The 26,851-nt window shown below is 45.7% G+C and overlaps 1 protein-coding gene across 1 annotated transcript in view; it reads right to left on the reverse strand.

Annotated features, from left to right (window-relative positions):
• The window catches only part of RNF212B (ring finger protein 212B), a 104,776-nt gene that overhangs the window by 39,011 nt on the left and 38,914 nt on the right, over window positions 1-26,851 (reverse strand). Inside the window, exons 4-9 of the mRNA XM_088470249.1 lie at window positions 24,529-24,644; window positions 24,326-24,386; window positions 7,334-7,365; window positions 7,092-7,138; window positions 6,512-6,554; window positions 5,818-5,869 (exon numbers count right to left, since the gene is read on the reverse strand). Coding sequence (XP_088326375.1) covers window positions 5,818-5,869; window positions 6,512-6,554; window positions 7,092-7,138; window positions 7,334-7,365; window positions 24,326-24,386; window positions 24,529-24,644 — 351 coding nt within the window. The remainder of the gene's footprint in view (window positions 1-5,817; window positions 5,870-6,511; window positions 6,555-7,091; window positions 7,139-7,333; window positions 7,366-24,325; window positions 24,387-24,528; window positions 24,645-26,851) is intronic.

A 26,851-nucleotide genomic window follows, 5' to 3' on the forward strand; every position in this document is an offset into this window, starting at 1 on the left:
GCCACCCTCTGCTGCGCTCTGAATGTGGGGATTCTGGGGGTTCTGTACTTGCACTGGGGGACAATAAAGTCATTTGGGGAGGGGATGGGGGGTGAAACAGTAAAAAGAAAAATAAACTAGTCACATGGAAGGATGGGGTTTTTTTTCCTTCAGAAAAACAAGGACATATTACGCCGGGGGTGGGGTTGGAGAGTTATACAACAGGGTCTGTTACCACTGTATATATTTATATGTACATTATATACACTGTATATATATCACAGAGGGCACCGGGGCCAAGTGACACTATATACTGGAGTGCCGGACCGTTTTCGTTGTATGTATATATATATATATATATCTTTTACATAAAATTTATTGGCATGGTTGTCTGTTCAATTATGCATTCGGACACCCCTGCACTGATTAGAATGAAACCAACGCGTGGTCAGACCTCCCGTTGGTGTACAGTGGGAAGAACTTTGGGGGTCATTCAGACCCACTCGCGAGCGGCAGTACGCTCGCAAGTGGGTCGATGTTCCCCACTGCGCATGCGCACGACGGAGGGAGCTCCGTCGTGCGCATGCGCGAGACCCGGTGAGCGAAGGACTTTCCATCGCTCCGGGTCTCGCACCAAAGGGGGCGTGCTGTCGATGTTGATTGACAGCATGCCCCCTTTGGTGGGCGTGCCGGGGGCGTGCCTGCCAGACGGAGGCGTTCCCATGGGATGTCAGTGGGAGTGATGGTCAAGACCATCGCGACCATCTTGTTGGACGCTCGTATATGCTGTGGGTGGTGACCCACAGCTATACGAGCGTCCAGGAGCACGCTCCATTTTAATGGAGGAGGGCCCTGATTCAGAGCGAGCGCTCTGGTCAGAGCGTCCGGCTCTGAATCAGGCCCTTTGACCCAGGGAGCCTGTTCTGAGCCTTCCACTGGATGGATTTGGACGAAAACTTCACAGAGTGGTAACATTGGATCCCAGAAGACATACTAGGGGGTTGAGGTCCCGGTCGGTTCTCCCGTTAGTGTATGGGACCTCCCTCTGTGTGGGCGGACCTCTCCTGCCACACAAAGAATCTGCTGTGCACCAGCGCCATCTCTGGCAATACTTTCAGAATATATATAGTTCACATAAATATATACATTATATATATATGCTGTGCAGAGAAGGGGCATGCACAGTATAAGACTGAGCAAGACAGTGTTTTCGGACAACCGAAAAGACTGCCTGCGGGGTCTTCGCATGGACAGAGTGTTAATGTAATGAAAATTTGGTAATAATCACAACGTTATTGGCCGAATTTATTCAAGACAATTTCGTGATTATTGCAAATTAGACCCCCAGGTACCGAACTTTAAAGAGCTTTTAGTTGTACCATTCGATTAGGCTCAAGAACTGCTTCTCCCACCAGGAACGGATGTCTGTCGCCACAGTCTGCACAATACACTCAGTATTTCTACAAACCTCTGACTGCTTCCAACTACCAAGGCATCCACAGCAAGACATTACACCACCTTTTTACTTTTGGTGAGTCTGTGGATTGCCAACTGGTAGGAAACTGACAGGCCGGGAACACCCGCTATGGGACTGCATCCCTTTCCATCCCAGGACGGCTATGGTAATACCGGATGTAGAGTGCAAGCCAACGACACCGGGGATCCAGCTATATAATCTGTCCAGGGCCCAAAGCTCTTGACTTTCCCAAAACTGGCAGCTTACCGGACCACGTATCCTGTGCTGTGGGCATCTGCGGTTGGCTCACCAACTGCTGTCTGTGATGGACTTGCAGCATGATTGGTCAGGCCAGGCAACAGAATTTCCTATCTCATAAACTCTTCAGTGACAGCAAGGATCAGGCAGCCATAATACTGGGACTAGGATTAGCGAAGCTGGGTTCTACAACGTAACATTGGATATTGGCCAGTCAAGACAAAGAAAGTGCACAAACCCTCTCCTCCATTTCAGAAATGGGAATGAGTCCTCATTCAGCATTACTATCGCTAAATACGATAAAAGACAGGACTATGAGGTCTATTCAAAGGGCAGTAAAAAGCCCTGTTTTGCAGTAAATAGGTCTTTTCTCTGCTTGGTGCTATTCACAGAGCGGGTTTCCATGGAGAAGTTCCTGACTTCTCCAGTGGCACCTGCGCTCCGTGGCTGAATCGTATCACCATACTTTTGTATGTTGAGTAGAATTCATAAAAGAACGGAAAGCTCTGCTTTCCGTTCTATGACTGTGTACAGATTCGCCATCTCAGGATGGTGTAATCTGTACTACAATGTGAAAAGGATTTAAAGGTTGCTTACTTCCCTGTGTTCTGTCCATCCCCAGTTCAGCTCTGCCCCTTGACAACCCAGCAGCCTCCCCTGAGCTCAGCTGCCAACGCATGCGCAGGAAGGACCTGCCTTCACCTGCACTCTTCACAGAGAGGACCGCAGCTGAAAACAGGACCGCTGGATCCCTGGATACCGGATCGCATCACTGGAAAGGTAATTATACATGAATTGCTACTTAACAAAGCTATATATTGCATCAAACTGATATATACATATATATATATATATATATATATATATATATATATATATTGATGGATGACCAGAGCTTTCCAGCAATCAGCAGCTTAGCACTACGGCTGGGCGAAAAACCTACATGTACATGACTGCTGCGGCTGGGACACTGACAGAAGATGCTGATCGGCTGCTCTAATTATGTGTGTAACCTCTGCCTGTCTTCCAGCCGCCAGTCATGTATGCAGTGTGCGACTACAGGCAGCTATCTATATGTATGTCTGTCTGTCTATCTATCTATCTATAAATGTTGTTATAAACATATTGAAATAGATATGTTTTTCCTAACTAATGGACATAGAAAAAAAAGCTATGTCACTAAAATATAAAATTTACTTTTGCATATTTAGAATGATCCCAGAAATTCACCCTGTCACATTCACTTGAGTATATTCATATTAAGGACGCCAATCCTGCTCCATGTTTTAATCCCGAGATTGAAAAGATCTCAATTGAATTCTACCCACAATTTGACCTACTGCCCAAGACTCCTACATACATTGACTTCATGGGGTAGGCAGAGGGGCAGTATCAGAGCAGGCCTACATGTTCCTAATATAACATTCCACCAACAAATGAATCTCCCCCATTGTCCCCCACATTCATGAGTCATTGCCCCAACCCCCTGACCTCACCTGTCAGACGTCTCACTGTATCACTTCAACTTGCAGAGCCAGAGATGTTGACTCACATGCAGTGGAAGAAGAGTATCTCCACCTCCCAGTCCCTCCCCCGTCCACCTCAGCTGCCACTCACTTCATCACTAGCACTACTGTGACAGTTGTCTGCAGTGCACAGAGTCTCTCTGTGCAGATCAGAAGAGTGTGGGCTGGACATACGGGCCGTCGTGCAGCTGCTTGACCTATGACATCACACCACCACATAGCCGTTCATAGGTCACGGCCGTGCCAGATCTGAGTAGCCGGAAGAGCCCTGCGCTGCCGAGGCCAGAACAGTTAGCTAGTACTGCAGTAATTGCACCACTGCGGAGGACGCCACACCCACTGTAAGTAATCCCGAAATCCCTGGATTGAAGCCTCCAATCCCAACATTAATATCCCAGACTTTTAGGGCTAAATCCCGGGATCCCATGGACAGTTTCAAATTTAATATTAAAGTAGCTAATCATTTATGCTGGGATGCAGTAATTACGATCAACAATAACGATACTGACATTCATAATGTCGGCAGTTATGATGTACACTGTAGAAAGGTCGACAGGCAACATATCGACAGTCATGTTCACAATGTCGACATTGTCAGAATGTCAACATTAGGGTTAGGCTGCGGGATGGGAGGGTTAGGGCCAGACTGCACTGGAGCTGACAGTCACATGATCGCTGGGACCCGGAAAACCCAATGCAGTCGTTGGGAGAAGGTAATTCACCACTGGGACACCAGGGACCATATGTCAACATTCTATCATGTTGACATTTCATCAGTTTCTACATGAAGTCTCGACACAGTCAACGGCGATATTCAGCATGTCAACATTCTTATGTCAACATTATGAATGTCAACATATACCTAACCCATTTGAGCCTGCCCAATACTTCTGTACATCGGGTAGATGGCCACCACTGACTTAAAGCCTGGCTGCACATAGAGAGAATCAGCAACCATTAAATGACTGCTTGATAATTCCGGCAAAGAGTTCAATAGTGCAGTGTATACAGGATACAGTATTTCCGCATTCTGTATCTATTTGGTGATCATATGATCACAGGGGTTCCCCTGCAGAAGACAGATATACTTAGCTCTCATAGTAAAAACTATAAAGTTAACTATTTGTCAGCTACAATCAGTTCCTGTAGAAATGAAAATATAATTCTAGTGCGGTTTTGGTGCCTCTATAATGTTATGGGGCACATTTTCCTGACATGACTTCAGTGCAGCCATCACTTATAAGGCAAAATCAATGCTAATCACTAGCTATAGTCATTTGTTTTTACCCCAATATACAGCACTTCTTTCCTGACATGAGGGGTGATGTCCGGGATAACAATGCCACCACATGTGGTCGCCTTATAGACTGATGAGTAAGACAATGAAATTATACATACATCTATATGGCCTTCTCAGTCACCAGATTTGAACCCACATTCTACAATGATGCTGGAGACAGGATTGTAGTATCATTATCAAAGAGATGTCAATTCAGTGACTTTCTTGTGAAAAATGGTGCTTTATTCCTCCTACACACAGACATTAATAGCCCCAGTGTCACGGTGCATTCAGGCCGTACGTGGTGGACAAATCCCATATTAAGTGACTTCATATTGGTGTCAATAAACTTGCTAGTATGTCTGACGCATTGGACAAAATTGGACCACATCCCACAAACATGGAGAGCACACAGATTGGGAGCTGATTGGAATTTAACCCACACGCCTAATGCTGTGGGGCAGCAATGCTAACCACTGTGCCATCCAATGAGAATAGTCATGAAGTTACAAAAAGTGTCCTTGTTTTTAAAGGGTTAAAAAAAATATATAGGTTTCTTTTGAATCATCTACTCTTCACATATATTACCCACAGTGAATGTACTTGGCAGAGAACCAGTAACATCAAAGAAGATGGGTAGCATAATGGAATGCAACCAAATGGTATCACCAAAACACTGCTCTAAGCACTGTGGGCCTGATTCAGTTTTATGTTAATGCTCCCGTAGCTGTGATTTTTGTAGCCGTAGATGTGTGAAAAAATATGCTAATTCAGCAACGGCGAGGACTTGTACTGAGACACCCACCTGACCCATCGCAGCTGTCCGCTACTGCGCACACATATGCAGCATTGGATACAGATCAGGGATACATTGATTCCTTGAGTGAGTCTATGGTCACTCAGAATGGCCGCCGTATCTGAGACTCCGGAGCCATCTTTAGTGCATACGGGATTACATATGCAGAATGTGATACGCCCCCGAAACGGTCGAGATGCGTCTGCATTTTTAGTCGACACTTAACAATTGACACCCCCAAACACTCCCTGTCAATCATACTGCTATTAAAGTCTTGCAGTGTACCACTACGGTAATGTACCTTGACGTATACGCAGTGGCAAAAAATCACTCCATTTGTGAAAACATCAGCATAGCGTACAACTCTGAATCAGGCCCTGCATTGATATATACAGACAATAAGGGTATGAGGATTCCAGAGTAGCAGCCATTTTTCCCTATAAATAAAATATAAGTAAGCACAGTATCTGCATACTGCACTATAAGGATTTTCCAGTATAACAATACTTTCCGTACTACTTACACTGCCTGTTCCTGAATGAGACCGAACATATGATTCCACAGAGGATGAACGGCTGGGTAAAAAAAAGACAAATTTAAGCATTTATATATTTAAGTTATATTACCAAGACAGGAGAAATACTGCAGATGTCTAAAGGATGGATTTTAGAATGTAATTCACTGGTTCTAATAAATATGGCAAAATGTTTTGTTCATACTTCCAGTGATAGATCAGGTTATCTGGAAGGATTAGTCGAAGAGACAAACGTATAGATATGAGATAGTTTTATCAAGTAGAAGGAGACATAATATCTTATCTAAGGTGGAAGTCTACATTGCAGTTGGACATGTGGTAATCATGCAGAGAGCATGGAATAGGAATGGGATATTAGATTTCCATTGACGGCTGGTAATGCTCCTAAGCAAATGTGCTCATCTGGAGGCCATAGATATCGAAATACAGTAGGACTAGGTTGGAGTTCACCCATAAGGCTACTGTACATTACCAAACCCATACGAAAGACTGACCCTTCCTTCAATCTTTATGAAATGCAAGTTCCAGAGACTTACATGCTAACTGTAATTACCTCTAGCACCATTGCTGTGTTTCAGATTTAAGGCTAAATCCACTGATGGACATAAATGTACAACATTTTTAAATGATAACCCTTATTTTTCTTAGAGAAAGGTATTTATTGTTCCTTCACATAAGTTACCTAACAACCTGTCCGCAGAGCTGAGAGCTGTGCCAAGGAGTAACTGGAAGAAAGAACAGTGATGGTGCAAGGTCAGTATTCAATAACTACAGTTATATTCTATTATTTCTGCACAAAAACACCTATAATGCATTGCAATAAACAAATCAGACTTCTCCCCACTTGTGTAATTACCCTCACTACTGTGAACATACTGTATGATACCACTCTATGTATAACCAGCTGTGGTACACTTTCCTCTTACCTCAAGTGATTGGGAGCAGCTTTATGGTCTGAGAACTGCCAGTGACAATGTAATGACAGCTGAGAACTCAGTCACTACACCACTTCAAGCCTCATTGAAATGGCTGGATATTATACATACTGCATTTAATCTCAATGGTTAGAGAACATAAGAAAAAAAATGGGAAGGAAAGGGCAAGACTGCAATGTAAACTAGTATAAAATATAATAAAAACTAGAAATTTCATGGCTAATTAATTGTATTGTATGACTGGAATACTTTTATGTATTTTCTTATTATAGTTCATTACCATGTACTCTCTCAGAGAACAAATACAGTAGAAGAAGTACTCTTTACCTGTCTGAGAGGGAGATGTGATGGCAACTGGCCGAGGTGTACATGACCTAACAGGAGACAAGTACTATACATTTACAATGGGTCTTTAACTAGACAATACAGGATTCAATGCTGTAAAAACCAGGGGATGCAACCCACTGATAAGGTGTCCTTTGGTTGTCTCACAAAGGAGCACTCTGACACTATTAAAAGTCACTTCCCCAGGATGCAGGAAATATAATAGACTCTAATAAGGATCTCACCTGCTGTTACTTTGTGACCTGCTCAGAGAACCCTGAAGAGAAACAAAACAACTATAATAAGATGGAGAGGCAGTGACAAATATAAGAAATGAGCCGAAACATTTATAGAGCAGAGCACCCAGAGGAAAACCACACAAACGAGGAGAACATACAAACTCCCTTTGTTAGAATGGAATCCATTACCCAGTGTTTTGTGACAGCAATATGTAATGCCCTAGGATGGTGCAAAATGCTCGCCATTGAAAATATAACCCAACTCACAATTACTGGCACTAGTGAATACAAGAGGCAGGCTATTTGCTACCTGTTTACCTCAGATTATGACCAAGATGTGTATTTATCCTATATTCTAGCTCATTGTATAGTCCTACAACATGAAATCTCATTTTTGCATGTGTGTGCAATATGAGACTCATTCCTACCATCCACCCTTTACATAAGCAGAAAAGCAACTGTATGAGGGGCCGTTCAAGTCAAAATTACAGCTTTCTGGATATGTCATATACCTAAATTATTGCTTTTTGGATATGACGCATGCTGAAATGGATATGACGTATGCTGAAATGGATATGACGTATGCTGAAATGGATATAACATATACTGAAATGGATATAACATATACTGAAATGGATATAACATATACTGAAATGGATATGACGTATGCTGAAATGGATATGACGTATGCTGAAATGGATACGACGTATGCTGAAATGGATATGACGTATGCTGAAATGGATATGACGTATGCTGAAATGGATATGACATATACTGAAATGTATATAACATATACTGAAATGTATATGACGTATGCTGAAATGGATATGACGTATGCTGAAATGGATATGACGTATGCTGAAATGGATATGACGTATGCTGAAATGGATATAACATATACTGAAATGGATATAACATATACTGAAATGTATATGACGTATGCTGAAATGGATATGACGTATGCTGAAATGGATATGACGTATGCTGAAATGGATATAACATATACTGAAATGGATATAACATATACTGAAATGTATATGACGTATGCTGAAATGGATATGACGTACGCTGAAATGGATATAACATACACTGAAATGGATATGACATACACTGAAATGGATATGACATACACTGAAAAGCACATGACAGTGCCAGCCAATCACAGCTCTCCTATATAAGCAGGGCTCCTGGGAAGGAAGAGCAGGAGAACAGTGTGGCAGAGCTGTAAAGGGGAGGTGAGTGCTAACACTATAGTGGTGTAATAACTTTTGCTGTGCTGATGATGGTAATGTAACACATAACTACTACTGCATGTACCATTAGTTATAGCTGCAGATAGGAGACTGCCTCTTTTCAGCTTTTTCTCCTGTGAGGATTGTGCTCCTGCTGCAGGCAGGTTATGTATAAATGTTACTTTCACTTCCTTTCTGTCCTCATTCTCTCTCATCTCAGCTCTTTCTTTACTCTCCTTTCTCTTCTTCTCTATGTCTGATTTCTTGACAGTACCCCAGGTCCCTGCTCATGTTAGGGAGTGCCCTGACTCCCAGCAAGATGGCTCCTTCATAATCCAGCAGGTGGGGTAGGATTCCCCTGTTGTCTGGCAAGATGTACTGTTACTGTATGCAGGCTGCTGGGTCAGACAATCGGCAGTAGGCTGTGGTTTTCACACCCCACACGTGCCAAGCATTATTATAACCATACCACCCAACTGTCCCACATTCAGTGGGACAGACCTGTTTTTTTGGGACTGTCCCGCTGTCCCACCCATGGGCTGCAGTGTCCCGCAGTTGGGGGGGAGTTGGGGAAGCATACACTGCTGCTCTGCATAACAGAGCAGCGTGTACGCAGAGCGAGAATAGATGTGCGCATGCGCACAGTATCTTTCTACTTCAGGGTCCATAGGGTATCCACAGGATACCTTGGGGTGTAGGTGGATGATGTCAGACATTGGGCACCACAGAGTTAAAGTTTTCAGCCTCCCAGGATGCACTGGGATACCCCTCCTATACCCTGCCTCTGCGCCAAGACAAACTAGTTTCGTAGGTGCACGGCTCGGAGTCGGATCACCATTTAACAGAGGAGGACTGTAATGGCCCCTGAAGTTCTTCAAGGCAGCTGTGGCTGCTCAAGATGAGCTGCACAGCATAGACAGTCAGTACTGACATCTATGCTGTCGCTCCTTCACCCCGCCAAACCAGAACGCCGGTACTGATCCGGGGATGCTGGTGGGTGTCTGGGGTCACAGCTAGCGGTGACCCCGAATTACCCGGACTGTGGCCGGATTCAAGGGGGCAGGTAAGTGGCGGGGTCCCTTGGATGGTACATGCTGAAACACAGTCCAAAGTTCCCAGGCAGGGGGCTCCCTGGGGACTGTCTGCACGTGGAGCCAGGTATTAACTTGCGCTTCCACTAGACCACCAGGGACAGCGGGCCGCGGCTGAGCGGCAAAGGTCTCGCATCCCAGGGGTTAATTGCATTTCAGGGGAGTGGCCTTCCCTGTCTCACAGCTGGCGCCTCCCCTGCTGCACAGTGGCTCCCCATAGCGGTCTGGCGGGCTGTGTCAGCACTCCTCCCCCTGGCCCGCCTCCTCTCTGCTCCTCGGCGGCCATCTTCTAAGAGTGTGCAAACGCTGCTGGACGCTGAATTCAAGGTGGCATCGTGGTCCGGGTCCCCCCGCATACCTCTCCTGCGATTAAGGTCAGAGTATGCAGCACTGTTTCCTACCAGGCTCTGTGCTGGTACTGCAGGTGATTTATTTCTGCATTGTATGTGACTAACTGCTAACGCTGCTGCCTGTACTTTCACTTCTGACTGTCAGACATTTTACTATCCCTGTTCTTCCTCTGCTAAAGCCCTTGCGGTGCGGTGTTGCAGGGTGTTCATTGCCTCACTGTAAAAGCATTTATCTGTGAGCGGAGTCACATACACTACGGGTATACAATCGGGAAGCCGGCTGCCGAAATCCCGACAGCCGGCTTCCTGACTGCTTTATCACGGCATGGGATAAATGACCGGCGTCTATATCTAGACGCCTGTCATTTTCCCGATGCCGGGAGACTGGCGCCCGGCATCCCAATCGAAGGGATGCCAGGAGCGCCACGAGCAGACAGCCGTGGGAGGGGAGGGTTAGGTTTAGGGTACCCGGGGGGGACTTAGGGTTAGGCACCCCCCTGGGAGGTTTAGGGTTATTCTACGGGGAGGGAGGGTTAGGCACCCCCGGGGGGGACTTAGGGTTAGGCACCCCCCGGGGGACTTAGGTTTAGGCAGCGGGGAAGGGGAGGTTAGGGTTAGGAACTTGGGGGGGGGGAGGTTAGGGTTAGGCACCCTAAAAGAGGGATAGGGTTAGGGGGTTAGGTTAGTATAGAATATACTTACCTTTAGGACGATCGGGATTTCCAGCGCTGTCGGGCTTCCTCTGCCGGGCTCTGCTAATCTGTCGGCCTGCCGATGCCGGGAATCGAACTGCCAGCCATGCGGCCGGCGGTATTTCATACCGATTCCACACTACATTACACTCATCATGTCTGAGAGTAAACGTGATTTTCCTCTTCAGCTAATGTGTACCACATGTAATGTACCATTAGCGGAGGGAGATGGAAACACTGAGGGGTTATGTAGGGCGTGTTATCTTATATCACACCCGATTTCTGTCACTGCACCTGTGCAGGAACCGCCCTAGGCTTGTTTTGCTAAGGCACTTACAACCCTTGTGGGCCAGCTAGCGACTCCCCCTACATTCCCTTAGATGGGGTTATCACAGCAGTCGTTTGTGTCGTCACCCATGCAGGGGTTCCCCAGGCAGTTGCTGGTACCCCAGTGTCTCCCGCTTTCGCCTCCCCAGGTCTCGCAGGAGCCTGCGTGGGTAAATTCATTGTCCAATACGGTGCAACACCTGTCGGATGTTTTACAGGGGTAGTCATCATTGCAGCCTCCTAAGCGGCCTTTAGTGTCTCAGATGGCTCAGTATGATGTTGTCTGATGACAATGAGATGTTTGACTTTTCAGACCAGGAGCCCCTCCATAATAATAAGGTGGAGTCTAAGTCTAAAGTGTATATACCTGGCCTTATATGGGCAGTCCGTGCGGCCTTGGTCATTGAGGATGATAATTCCCCCGTGGCTAAATCTAAATACACCTTCTTTAAGGATATTAAAAGGGAGATGCCACTGTATTTCCTCTATCTGGTCAGTTAGTGGATCATTTAGAGGAGGCGTGGAAAAATCCGGGTAAGCGGTACCAGCCTTAAAAACATTTGGCCTTTGCATACCCCTTTGCGGATAATTATTTTTTCAAGTGGGAAACTCCTCTGCAAGTGGACTCTCATGTCACATGCCTTGTGAAGAGTGATACATTGCCCATGCCCTCCATGTCCTCCTTAAAGGATGCTACAGATCGCAAGGTGAAAATATGCCTTAAATCCATTTATTCCCTTGCTGGGGGGCGTCCAGACTGGCTATGGCTGTGTGCTGGGTGGCCAGAGCCATGGAGTATTGGGCTGATAGCTTGGAGGCGTCTCTGGACACTGACTCTTCACCTGAGCAGGTGGAGTTAGTGGGTAATCTCAGAAACTCAGCCACGTACATTAATGAGGCAGCCTCGGATATAGGTCTCCTCACTTCCAGAATCTCCTCGGTAGTGGTGGCGGCTCGCCGCACCCTAAGGTTGTGCTCTTGGAAAGCTGACACAAATTCCAAAAAGGTTTGGAATGCTTGCCTTTTAATGGACAGGTCCTGTTTGGCCCTGATCTGGACAAAATTGTGGCCACTCTGGCAGCAGCTAAGTCTGCGTGTCTGCCATCGGCTACAGTCCCATCAGGGTCGGGTTCTTTGTCCTTTTGGCCCCTGGGTAAGTCCAATGTACAGTTCTTTCAGAGACAGTCAGGGGCCAAGAAATCTGCCAAGCCTAAGAAGCAGGCTTGGAGTACAAGATGTCCTGCTTCCAAATCGGATGATAAGCCTTCCGCCTGACAGGATGGGCCTCTCCTTGGGGGACCCCAAAGTGGGAGGCCGGCTTCTTCAGTTCGCACAGTGCTGGTGTCTCACCACCACAGACACTTGGGTAAAAGAAGTGGTCTCTCGGGCATACGCCCTCTCCTTCCGGCGGAGGCCTCCCAGCCGATTTTTCACCACGGGCTGACAGTCGGATCAAGACAAGGCCCTGGTATTCCGGAAGGTGTTACACTCTCTGCTCCAGGCTGGAGTTATAGTGGCGGTTCCATTGTCCCAGAGGGGATCTGGGTATTACTCCAATCTTTTTCTGGTACAGAAACCCAATGGTCTTACCGGCCCATCCTCAACCTCAAATCCCTCAACAATTCTTGAGGGTTCCTCTGTTCTGGATGGAGACCCTGCATTCCATCATTTTAGCGATGGAGCCTGGGGATTTTATGGTGTCGCTAGATATTCAGGACGCTTACCTGCATATCCCCATTGTTTCAGCACACCAATGTTTCCTCAGGTTTGCAGTGGCCGACCAACACTTCCAGTTTCAGGCACTGCCCTTTGGTCTGGCCATGGCACCTCGAGTGTTTACCAAAGTCATGGCAGTTATGGCAGCCCACTTGCGGATGCAGGGGGTCCGCTTGTTGCCCTATCTGGACGACCTGTTGTTGGCAGGGTCTCCAGAGATACTTCAGTGCCATCTGCAACTGACAGTCTCTGTGTTGCAGACTCATAACTGGCTGGTAAACTGGAAGAAGTCCTCCCTGGTTCCCTCACAGAGGATGCTCCATATCGGAGCCCTGTTGGACTCCCAACAGAGGATCTTTGTGACAGAGGAAAAGATCTCTGCATTACAGGCAAAAGTACGCAGTTGCCTGCAGAGTTGCCGGGTGTCTAATCACTCGGCGATGAGGTTACTGGGATCCATGGTGTCGATGTTTGACATGGTGGAGTATGCCCAGTTTCACTCCAGACCTCTGCAGAAGTTGATCCTCTCCAGATGGAATGGGTTTCCCCATTGGATAAAGACACAGACAATGGTGCTTTCCCCGGAGATACGTCTGTCTCTGGCCTGGTGGCTGCACACTGCTCACCTGAAAAAGAGGCACCCCTTTTGGATTGCGGACTGGGCCCTTCTGACAATGAACGCCAGTCTCCGAGGCTGGGGAGTGGTGATGGGGCCGCAATTCTTCCAGGGAAGGTGGATGCCAGCAGAATCTGCGCTTCCGATAAACATCTTGGAACTTCGGGCAGTATTCAAAGCTCTCCAGCAAGCAAGACATGTCCTGCACGGAAAACCCATGCAGGGGTAGTCAGACAATGCCACCACAGTGGCTTGCATAAACCGCCAAGGAGGGACCCGCAGTCAGGCAGCCCTGACGGAGGTGTCCCGCATTTTAGCTTGGGCGGAAGGCAATCTCCCTGCCATTTCGGCAGTGTTCATACCAGGAGTCCTCAACTGGGAGACAGACTATTTCAGCCGTCAAGACGTGCATCCAGGAGAATGGTCTCTTCACCAGGAGGTGTTTCAACTCCTGGTGAACAAGTGGGGCCTTCCAGAGATAGACCTCATGGCCTCCTGACACAACAACAAGCTACCTGTGTATGGGTCAAGAACAAGAGATGCAGAGGCACTTCTGGTAGAAGCTCTGTTGGTCCGGTGGACCTTCCAGTTTGCGTACCACTTCCCTCTGTTCTCCCTTCTTCCTCAAGTGATTCGCAAATTCAAGCAAGAAGGTGGCATGCTGCTGCTGATAGCTCCAGCTTGGCCCAGATGGCACTGGTACTCAGATCTTCTTGGTCTCTCCTTACACACTCCAATGCTGTTGCCTCTATGTCCGGACCTGTTGTCTCAAGGTCCTTGCCATTATTCGGACCTGGGTCGTTTGTCTTTGACGGCATGGCTGTTGAGACTTAAGGTCCAGGGGTTTTTCCAGGTCTGTAGTGAACACCATGCTCAGAGCTCGGAAGCCTGTGTCTGCAAGAATTTACCATCGAGTATGGCATACTTTCTTTGAATGGTGTCACCCTAGAGCCTTTGATCCTCAAGTGTTCCGGATATCCAGGGTGTTGGCTTTCCTGCAGGTGGGCTTAGATCACGGTCTTCGCCTTGCTTCTCTGAAGGTGCAGGTTTCTGCCCTGTCAGTGTGGTTTCAGCATAGGATTGCTACTTTTCCTGATGTCCGCACCTTTCTGCAAGGTGTACTTCGTGTTCAGCCTCCCTTTGTTCCTCCAGTGGCTCCTTGGGATCTTGCTGTGGTCCTGAGGGCTCTCCAAGGACCGCAATTTGAAACACTGGGCTCAGTGGATTTGAAATGGCTTACAGCTAAGACTGTATTTCTTCTGGCCATTGCTTCAGCCAGAAGGGTTTCAGAATTGGGGGCTCTCTCATGTCGGCCTCCCTTTCTCATTTTTCATAGGGACACTCGCCCTGGTTTTCTCCCAAAGGTGGTATCTAGTTTCCACATTAACGAGGAAATCATTGTCCTGGCCTTTAATTCTCCAGACCTCTCGGTTGGTGAGGCCACCTTAGATGTGGTACTGGCTCTAAGGATTTATGTTGACCGTACCAATTCTTTTAGGAAGTCGGAACTCCTTGTTTGTCCTCTATAGCTTCCGTAAGAAGGGAGGGCCTGCCACTAAGCAAACTTTGGCAGGATGGATTTGCATGGCTATTTCTAAGTCTTATATTCATGAAGGCCTTCCTGTTCCATCCTGTTAGGGCTCATTCCACTAGGTCTGTGGGTCCTTCATGGGCAGCTCTATGTGGTGCCTCTGCTGTTCAGCTTTGCAAGGCAGCCACATGGTCTTCTGTCCATACCTTTTAAGGTATTATGCATTCGATACCTTCGCCTCTCAGGATGCTTCCTTTGGGCGGTGGATTCCCCTTTCAGCACAGGAGTGTCCCCAACCTTAAAGGATACTGCTTTGGGACATCCCCAAGGTATCCTGTGGATACCCTATGGACCCTGAAGTAGAAAATATGAGATATGGTAAGAACTTACCCTTGTTATCTCTATTTCTACGAAGTCCATAGGGTTCCACAGGACTCCCGCCCTGTCTCACCTGTACTGCAGATGGGCTTTGTTCTGGTCACCGGTTTTTCCATCTCCTTCTGGTGAGAATGTGATTCTTGTGTGTTCCAGACTTTTTCTCCTCCTCCAGACTATGGCTTGTTACATAACTGAATTGCCTTGGCTTGGGGGCGGGGTATAGAAGGGGGATCCCAGTGCATCCTGGGAGGCTGAAAACTTGAACTCTGTGGTGTCCTATGTCTGACATCATCCGCCTATACCCCAAGATATCCTGTGGAACCCTATGGACTGGGGTCCCCCTTCTATAACCCGCCCCAGAGCCAAGGCAAACCAGTTATATAACAAGCCATAGGCTGGAGGAGGAGAAGAAAGAGAGAGAAGAAAGTCTGGAACACACAAGAATCACATTCTCACCAGAAGGAGACAGAAAAACGGTGACCAGATCAAAGCCCATCTGGAGTACAGATTCGACAGGGCGGGAGTCCTGTGGAACCCTATGAACTTTGTAGAAATAGAGATAACAATGGTAAGTTCTTGCCATATCTCATATTATTCACAGTAGGGGGGGAAGTCCGGGGGCAGCCCAGCATCTCGGAGATGCTGGGCACGCCCCTTAGCAATGTAAACAGGGCGTGCCGCTAGGTCACGCCCTTTTTTCACATAGGTCACACCCCTTTTCAGGAAAGCTTCGCCGCATAGTTGTCCCGAGTGGAACTCTGCAAAAGTTGGGAGGTATGTTATAACACTTACATGGCTTTGTGTGTTTATTTAGTGCATATACTGTATAGGTACTGTATGTGCATGTCTACATGCAATTCTATGTCTAGGGCTTTATATTGTGTATGTATGTATGTATTTATTCTTCCGCTACTTGTGAGTGGCAGAATAAATATATACATACAGGGCCGTAGAGAGCCTGGCCAGTCCCGGGTAAAGGAGGGGGCATGGCCTAATCGCTGGACGCGTGGCCACGTCCCCTTGGAAAAAACACAAAAATATATCAGCCCAGCGCTAAGCAGGGGGGGGGGGCGCGATCAGTGTGATCGCTCCCCCCCACAGCCATAGGAGACTGCTCTGGCTGCTGCAGCAGCTGCAAGCAGTCTCACACTGCAGCCCAGCACAAGCTGTGTGCTGAGCTGCTGTGAGGGAGGGGGGGGGGCCACGCCGGGCTCCTCTAGCAAGCCCAGGCCCGGGTAAACTGTACCCACTCCCCCCCTCTCGTTGCCCATGTATACATACATACATACACAATATAAAGCCCTAGACATAGAATTGTATGTAGACATGCACATACAGTACCTATACAGTATATGCACTAAATAAACACACAAAGCCATGTAAGTGTTATAATAATGCTGTGTATGTATGGGGTGTGAAAACCACAGCCTACTGCCGATTGTGGCAGACTATAAATCTCTGACCCAGCAGCCTGCACACATCTAGCCAGACAATAGAGGAATCCTACCCCACCTGCTGGATTATGAAGAAGCCATCTTGCTGGGAGTCAGGGCACTCCCTAACATGAGCAGGGACCTGGGGCACTGTCAAGAAATCAGACATAGAGAAGAAGAGAAAGGAGAGTAAAGAAAGAGCTGAGATGAGAGAGAATGAGGACAGAAAGGAAGTGAAAGTAACATTAATACATAACCTGCCTGCAGCAGGAGCACAATCCTCACAGGAGAAAAAGCTGAAAAGAGGCAGTCTCCTATCTGCAGCTATAACTAATAGTACATGCAGTAGTAGTTATATGTTACATTATCATCATCAGCACAGCAAAAGTTATTACACCACTGACTATAGTGTTAGCACTCACCTCCACTTTCCAGCTCTGCCACACTGTACAAGTAAGAGGGGTGGGCTGCGCTTCAAATTATTATTTATATTATTATCATTAATTTATTTATATGGTGCCACAAGTGTTTAGCAGCGCCTTACAAAGTACATAGACAAATAAGTAACCATTAACTTACAATACAATACAATACAGGACATGGATAAACATTGCTATATTAGCAACCTTTATGCCCGCATAAGCAGCCAAGTGTTAGTTGCCCTAGTGGGGAGTAAGAGATAAATTAAATTACAGTAGGGAGAAGCACAAGAGGGTAGAGGGCCCTGCTCGAAAGAGCTAACATTATTTAAGGGAGGGGATGACAAACAGGAGTGACACAGATGGGGTAGGCGGGGAGGAAGGAAGATGTAGCAGCAAGTTAGGATGAGAGCAGGAAGGCTTTAATGAAGTAGTGGGTCTTAAGAGCTTGTTTGAAAGATTGTAGAGAGGTTCAGAGTCTGATGGGGAGAGGGAGGGAGTTCCAAAGGTGAGGAGCAGCATGGGCAAAATCTTGGAGGCGGGAGTGGGAGGATGTAATCAATTGGCATGAAAAGTGGCGTGTACTAAGTGAACAAAGAGGACGGACAGAAGAGTGAAGGGAGATGAGATCAGAGATATAAATGGGAGAAGATTGGGTGAGGGCTTTGTAAGTGAGTGTGAGAGCCTTGAATTGGGTTCTGAAAGGGAAGGGGAGCCAGTGGAGGGCTTGTAGGAGAGGGGAGGCAGATGTAGAGCGTTTGGAGAGGAAGATGAGCCGAGCAGCAGCATTTACCACAGACTGGAGAGGAGAGAGATGGGATTTGGGGAGGCCAGCTAAGAGAAGGTTACAGTAGTCCAATCTGGACATGACCAGTGAATGTACAAGGGTTTTGGTAGCATCCTGGGTGAGAAAGGGTCTGATCTAGGAAATATTCTTGAGATGGAAATGACAGGACTGCGAGAGGTTCAGAATGTGTGGCTTGAAGGAGAGGGAAGAGTCCAGGATGACTCCAAGACAACACACTTTGGGACTAGATGAGATAGTTATGCCATCTATTAATAAAGAAGTAGTGGGACATGATGTTATGTGGGAGGGTGGGAAGACTATCAGCTCAGTCTCAGACATATTAAGTTTGAGAAATCGCTGGGACATCCAGGAAGAGATAGCAGAGAGACAGTTAGAGATACGAGTCAGTAGAGAGGGGGACAGATCAGGTGAGGAAAGGTAGATCTGAGTATCATTAGCATAGAGATGATAATGGAGGTCAAAAGAGCTGATGAGTTTACCTATATAATACGTATAGAGAGAGAATAGGAGAGGTCCAAGAACAGAACCTTGGGGAACACCTACTGTAAGAGGCTGTGGGGGGGAGGAATCGTCATGAGAGGAAACAGAGAAGGAACGTTCAGAGAGGTAGGAGGACAGCCAGGAGAGAGCAGTGTCACGTAGACCAAGGGAGTGAAGAATATGCAGCAGTAGAGGATGGTCCACAGTGTCAAAAGCAGCAGAGAGGTCAAGGAGAATGAGCAGGGAGTAGTGGCTCTTGGATTTTCCAGCAAGGAGGTCGTTGCAGACTTTTCTGAGGGCAGTTTCAGTGGAGTGGAGAGAACGGAAGCCAGACTGAAAAGGGTCAAGGAGGGAGTGGGAGGAAAGAAATGTGGTGAGGCGGTTATAAACAATACGCTCAAGGAGTTTGGAGGCAAAAGGGAGGAGAGAGATTGGTCAGTAGTTAGAGAGAATGTTAGGATCAAGGTTAGGTTTTTTAAGAATGGTGGAGACAAGGGCATGCTTGAATGCAGAAGGAGCAGTGCAAGAAGAGAGATTAAGGAGGTGGGCAAGATGGGAGCAGGCAGAAGGAGAGAGGTAGCGGAGGAGGTGGGAGGGGATAGGGAAAAGGTGGAAGGGGGGAGGACTGGATAAGGGCCTTAACTTCCTCTCCAGTCACAGGGGAGAAGGATGTCAGAGTCGGTAAAATGGATGGGGAGGGGTGATCCAGGAAAGGAGGAGGTGGAGAGCTGGGGGACTGGTTGGATATGATGTCCTGATGTACAGAATCAATTTTAGATGTGAAATATGTAGCAAACTCAGTGGCAGAGAGCAAGGAGGGGAGGGGAGGAGGGGATGGGCAGAGGACGGAGTTGTAGGTGGAAAAGAGACGCTGGGAGGAGATGAGATTCTTGAAATATGACTGTTTAGAGAGGGAAAGGGCAGCACTGTAGGATGACAGCATGAATTTGAAATTGAGAAAATCTGCCTGAGAGCGTGATCTTCTCCACTGTCACTTGGCGGTTCGTGAACATTTTTGCAGGTATCTGGTGCATTTGGAATGCCAGGGTTGAGGTGTGGATTTGCGAGGGTGAGTAGTGATCGCCAGAGCAACAGAGTCAAGAGCAGAAGGGAGGCATTGTATAGGGAAGCAGCTTGTTCAGCGCAGGAAAAAGAGAGGATAGGGGAGAGAAGTGAGTCAAGTAGGGAAGAAAAGAAAGCAGTGTCAATAGCTTCAATGTTACGCTTAGTGATGTTGGCTCTGGGAGGTAGAGGAGGGGAAGGAGAGAGGGATAGGTTAATTGAGAGGAGGTGATGGTCAGAGAGGCGGAATGGGGAATAGGAGTAGGCAGAAATATCACAACGGCGAGTGAATACCAGATCAAGCAAATGCTCACTCGCATGGGAGGGTGAGGAGGTCCATTGGGAGAGTCCAAATGAGGAAGTGAGGGTGAGTAGTTTGGAGGCGGTAGATTCTGTGGGGATATCAATAGGAATATTGAAGTCACCGAGGATAATAGAGGGAAGGTCTGAGGAGAGAAAGTAGAGGAGTGATGGGGTGAGGATAGGGGACTGGCGGGAAGTGGGCAGGTTCAGCAACATGATATTAACAGGAGTACCAATGCCTGCAGGTAGAATATGAGGAAAAAAGGGTACACGTGCGCTCCTGCTGGGTGTGTGTGATACGATGGTGTGGGGGAATTGGCTGGGGAGGGGGGGGGCAAGGGGAGGGGGGGGCAAGGGGAATGTGGGGAGGGAAGATGGAGAGGGGTTTGTGTATTGGGGCTAAATGGAGGCTATGTTAGTGGGTGTGTGGGTGAGAAAAAATGATGCAGACAGTAAGTGTGGAATCTAACCTGTTTTATTTGGTAAGACACAGTGCTTCCCTATGTGGTTCCGTTATGGGGTGTGGGGATGAGCAGATGGCTCTGTGCGATCCTCGGTTGGGGAGTGGGTAGACCATTTGAGGGGGCTCCTATCCGAGCGGTCCTTACTCCTGCACATTCCCCTGCTGGACCTATGGTCACAGTCTTCCGGAACCGGGATGCATGGGGTGTTGTTCAAGTTCTGTAGCTTGTGCAGTTGGCGGCATCCCGCACTGTCTCTGGGACCTGTTTGACCTACCGGTAGGTGGAGTGATGTCTGTGGTGCTGTGCAGCGCAAGCTGTGGTCCCAGATGCTGGCCAGGTGTTGCGTTGCACCTCTGCGAGCCCGCGGGGTGCCTGGCAGATGGGCGCCCGTCAATGTCCTGCTGTGGGCTGTAGAGTGATGCGGAGAGCCGCGGTGTGGTGCTGCCCCATGGTCCCGTGGAGTCAGTCTACTGTGCTGTATGCACAGCCAGGGCGGGCAAGGGGGACCCAAGATTTGCCGGGTTGTACAGTGCTGGATCCTCTGTGGCCTGGATTCGGTGTAGCAATAAATGGTTGATTAAAGTTCTTGTAGTGGTGGTGAGTGTGGGTGGCTTGATCTTCAACGCATTTCGGCCTCAGGGCCTTTTTCAAGGAGTCATTGAAAAAGGCCCCGAGGCCACCCTGGCAGTGCATATAGCACAGTAGGCTGACCCCACGGGACTGTGGTACAGCACCACACTGCAGCTCTCCACATCACTCTACAGCCCACAGCAGGACATCAACGGGTGCCCGTCTGCCAGGCACCCCGCGGGCTTGTGGAGATGCAACACAACACCTGGCCAGCATCTGAGACCAAAGCTTACGCTGCATAGCACCACGGACATCTCTCCACCAAATAAGTCCTAGAGACAGTGCAGGATGCCACACTGTACTCCTGCTTTTCCTTCTCAGCAGCCCTGCTTATATAAGAGAGCCGTGATTGGCTGGCACTGTCATGTGCTTTTCAGTATATGTCATATCCATTTCAGCATACGTCATATCCATTTCACTATATGTCATATCCATTTCACTATATGTCATATCCATTTCACTATATGTCATATTCATTTCACTATATGTCATATCCATTTTAGCATATGTCATATTCATTTTAGCATATGTCATATCCATTTCAGCATAGGTCATATCCATTTCAGCATAGGTCATATCCATTTCAGCATAAGTCAAATCCATTTCAGCATAAGTCATATCCATTTCAGCATTTGTCATATCCATTTCAGCATAGGTCATATCCATTTCAGCATAGGTCATATCCATTTCAGCATAGGTCATATCCATTTCAGCATACGTCATATCCATTTCAGCATACGTCATATCCATTTCAGCATACGTCATATCCATTTCAGCATAAGTTATATCCATTTCAGCATAAGTCATATCCATTTCAGCATACGTCATATCCATTTCAGCATAAGTCATATCCATTTCAGCATAAGTCATATCCATTTCAGCATGTCATATCCATTTCAGCATACGTCATATCCATTTCAGTATACATCATATCCATTTTAGCATAAGTCATATCCAGAAAGCAATAATTTAGGTATATGACATATCCAGAAAGCTGTAATTTTGACTTGAACGGCCCCTCATACAACTGGATCTACACGGTATCATCAATCTAAAGAATATATACACTATTGTGCAAAGAGGATTAGATCTCACCTCACCAGTCAAGTCTACATCATAGCATAACTCTTTTTTAATCTGTGTTTATTGAGTACCAACACAGTAGTCACATAACAACAAGAAAAATAAAACAAATTATAGTGGTACAGTTTTACCTTATACAAAAAGAAAAAAAACACAAATACAAGAAAAACCATACAAAACAAAATCAGTCAGGACAAAGGATCCTAGCATAATTCTAAGTAGCAAACTCACTAAAGAAGATCAATAATCCAGTAACATAGAACAGTCTAACTTTATCGGACAGCTATCATTTCAAGAAGACTCCTCATGCACCATCTTGGCAGGCTTGTTCCGTATCCCATTGTTCCCAACTCAAAGCTCTGCTCGGGAATCAGAACTGGCATCAGTTGACAATTGGGAACAATGGGCCTGATTCAGAGCCGGACGCTCTGATAAGAGCGCTCGCTCTGAATCAGGGCCCTTCTACCTCTTATTGGAGCGGCCTCCTGGCCGCTCGCATAGCTGTGGGTGACCACCCACACCTTATGCGAGCGGCCAAAAAGATGGTCACGATGGTCAAGACCATCACGACCATTGGGCTTGCGACGAGACCCTGCGGTAGGGTCTCGCTGCTGCAAGCCCAGGAGTGCTTTTGGCTCTATCAGAGCCAAAAGCACTCCCACTGACATCACTAGTCAGTGGGGCCGGCCCCAGACGGTAGGCGTTCCCATGGGAACGCCTCTGTCTGGGCAGCAACGCCCCCGGCACGCCCACCAAAGGGGGCGTGCAGTCAATCAACATCGACAGCACGCCCCTTTTGGTGCGAGACCCATAGCGACGGCTTGGCCGCCGCTATTCGGGTCTCGCGCATGCGCACGATGGAGCTCCCTCCGTCGTACGCATATGCACTAGGGCACCATCGACCCGCTTGCGAGCGCTCAGCGCTCGCAAGCGGGTCAGAATCAGGCCCTCAATAACCTTGTAAAGAGAAGATTACCTACCTGCTGGCTAGTTTTGGCAATACTACTTATTCATTTGTTGTATTGATTGTCAGCGGACTACTTCTAAAGGGAAAGTGGACATCTACAGACCCACTGGAAATATTCCATTCCTTGATACACTATCCACCAGAGTCTACTATCAGGACTCACAGCAGACCACAACTCATTAGGCCTTAACTGTTACTTGGGTTTTTGGAAAATAAAAACATTCTTAGGACTGCATTTTCATTCCTCTCCCAAAACTGCACTAGGAGGAACAATAATTGTTCAAAAACTACTACTTCAAGTTGCTTATTCCCTGTATTTGGCATAAACTTCCTCTGGCATTGGGCAAGAGCTATCAGCAAAGGGGCATGGAGAAAGGCAAATAAAGGGCTCAATTCAATTAGCTGCAAGTCCTCTCGCGGCGCGAGTAAGTGCGACTGTATGCCGCACTTACGGTACCACCAGTTTTGTTCAGAACCCCATAGGGCTGTGTACAAAAATGTGGCAGTTCTGGGTGAGATCAGGCCAAGACTGGGGCAAACTTGCCCCCTTCACGGCTAATTGAATTGAGCCCATTGTGTAGCATTTTCAACCCAAAATGTTTTTACATTTAATATTTTAAAGAATAGGAACTTATTTCATAACTAGACTGCACTAGTTTTTAAACTATTGAAACGCTTTAAAAATGAAGAATCAGCTTCTTTCCCAGATTTCACCAAATCCCAAATCTGCTTTCAGACCACGCAGTGGTATGAGACCCGAATGTTATTGCGTGATCCTCCGATACAGATATGCCGGCTTTCTGGTCCTGCCATGTCCCTAGAGGGGAAGACCTCCGTCTTTGCTGTTCGTGCTCTTTCAATGCTTTCCCCATGCAAAGATAGGGTGGAACTGCGCTTATCCTTTATCATACTAGCCACCACCTGACTGGTACCCCATTATGGTTTTAGATCTCCTTTTCCTTCGCTCACTGCTTCTTTCTTTTCCCTCTCACTTTCTTTATGTCCTTTTCTTTCTCTATTCCTTTTATTCTTTATTTATTTTTGTCTAGGTTCCCAAGTGTGTTCTGAGTTGTCTTTATGACTTTTAGTTCTAACTACTGTGCTCAGTTATAGAACAATAAAGACACAAAAAAGAAAAACAAAGGAAGATTGGATGATGACTCCGCTCAATTTCTACTCCTGTAGATTCTCTCCTGGAACTGTAAATGTTGATAATATCTGGTGTTTACTGCATATTTTATTATAGAGAATATGCTGTTTTGCGATCTTAATGCTTGAAATGTCTTCTATTTACCTTGTTCCCACTGGATCGGTCAGCTCTGATAAATTCAACTGATGTTTATATTCAGCCATCCATCCAATACATTTTGGAAAAAAAAAGAATTGGCAATTATAAATCAACACCTTGTTTCTTACCTTCAAATGAGCGACCAAAGATCTAAGCTCAGCATTTTCCTTTTTTAGAGATTTTAATTCACTATGGAGCAAGGAATATTTGTGAATCATAGCATGCAAGACATATATTTACATAAATATATTACAGAACAAAAGCAGGTGCAATACAGCACTGCTAGAACAAAAACTTAACATACAACGACAATAAACAAAGTATATAATACTTCTCTTGGTTGTCAGTCTTCTGTTGAGCCACTTGTAAAGAATTTTGGCTCTTAGAAATGTATTGTTTGTAGAACATCACATGAATTTCATGCTGCTGCTTTTGAAAAGTCCATGCCTAATGTATAGAGCACAGAAATCAGCATCACTGCACTCTTCTTCAGAAACATTTACCTACAGTATGTAGATTGTTAGCTTCTAAATAGACTTCATAATTAGTAAATGCAATTTTAACATCCTCATGTTCTATGATGGTAGAAACTCTATACTCTATTGGTAAATAAGTAATTATTTTGCATAATTACTTACATTTTAAGTATTGAAACTGGCAAAATATATGAGAGCTATTACTAAGATTAACAAATATTTTGAAAAAAATCATGTTATTTAAAATTGTTATCAGAGGGAAAGGTTTTTTTCATTTACACACTAGACTATGGGCCTAATTCAGAGATTTATGTAAACGCGATGTATATGCAAATCTCTGATGTTTTGAGATCTGAGCTTGCAGATCTGGTTCTGCAATGTCGCTCGCAGTGCCCCAAACACCACAGTATGATCGATATGTTGCTGGCATTTGGGGGTGGTGACAGGGTAGGTACAAGAAGCATCCCAGAAAAAAAGGCGTGTTGGCCCTGTTTTCTCTGCGTACCAAAGCTTCACTGGCCCCCGGACGTACCAAAGGTTCACTCGGACGCATCAGGGTTACTCAGATGTCCAGTGTTCACGCAGTTTGATCCGATGCAGTGTTTTTTTTCAGATGTAGCAGGTCTTTTTTTTTTTACACAAGACACCTCCTGTGGCATTTGCACAGCCGCTGCATACAAAAACACAGCAGATGTGGTAATAGCATCTATCTCTGAATCAGGCCCTATATTTAAATCTCAAATGATTGACAACAAATACCAATACAATAAATATAATTGTCAAATATTTCAAGGTATGACAGCTCTAACTATATATCTGTGAATATTATTTTTTTTACATTTGGATATTTTGAATACTGTAAAATAAAGAACAAATTAAGACATAGTGCTAGATTTAGTTTTGACCCAGAAACTTAAGACAGCAATAATATTTATTGCATAACCAGGTATGTTTTGCATTTAATATTATTGCAGTTTTACATTTCAGGGTGAAAACAGAAGATCATTTAGTAAAGCTTAGTAAATCTAGCTCATGGCACTATGCACCAGACTTGCCTGTTAAAATCAACATACTAAACATCAAAAAGAGAAAAACAATTACCTGGCGCCAATTAAACTTCCAGTGCGACCTTCTGTTTGCCTGCTGCTTCCAACAATAATGGAGGCACCCTACCTCCACATAGAAAATGTATATACCAAAAAAGAAATAAGGAAGCGCTGGCAAACAGTAAAATATATGTATTTATTTCCTTTAAAATATCACTTAATAAATCACTCCCAAGACATCGTCTGGAAACCTACATCAATCATTAAGACAAAAAATGCAATAAATTATGACAGTAAAAATAAATTAAAATTAGGCCATTTTGGTGTTCAAATAGAGCCTTATGTCAAATTCTCTATATGTAAACTTACAGTACATCCCCTTATTTATTCCACACAATATTTTTATACCATTTATAGCTTTTAAGATATAAAAGACTCATTCTCCTATATATATATAAATTTAGAGGGCGCATAAACCAATAGATCTTATTTATAAAAGATAAATTCTCAGCAATAAAATATTGCACCATAAAATGTCCAATTTAAAATGTGATCTTGGATTCTTAGGATTCTCCTTTCTCAACTATATTCAGAAATAAACTTCCGAACACTTGATAGATGAATCTAGAGATACTGACTGGATTCTCTAAAAAAGACTCTCTCACCAAAAGAACACCCACAGAATGGCACAAAGGCTAACCATTCGATGAAACAAATATTTAGACAATTGTTTTATTAAAAAGTTTTATCTTATAACATAAAATTGATGCATTAAAAATGTTTACACAATAATTTTTCCATTGTCATAACATAGGGAGATGATAGCAATTTCTTTCTCTGTCATTACCCTTAGCGGGCCAGATCTTAATTAGAACAGAGTCCTCCCTGCTGACCAATGGATAACACCCAACACGTTTCGTCCCTTAGGACTTCTTCAAATTTGTGTGTGTTTGATTTTTGTTTCCACTAACAGGGGTTCAATTAGAGGTGCTCCTTCTATTCTTTAGCCTAAACAAGGGCATTTTCTGTGTTTTTATATAAAAATAATAATAAAAAAAAATAAATTAAAATATTTTGCTGCAATTCAGAACTCCTTTGGCATAAACACTCAATAATAACGCTGTTAAAAGTG

This window comes from Taudactylus pleione, unplaced genomic scaffold (assembly GCF_031769625.1).
Source record: "Taudactylus pleione unplaced genomic scaffold, aTauple2 ptg000095l, whole genome shotgun sequence".
Classification (NCBI taxonomy): domain Eukaryota; kingdom Metazoa; phylum Chordata; class Amphibia; order Anura; family Myobatrachidae; genus Taudactylus; species Taudactylus pleione.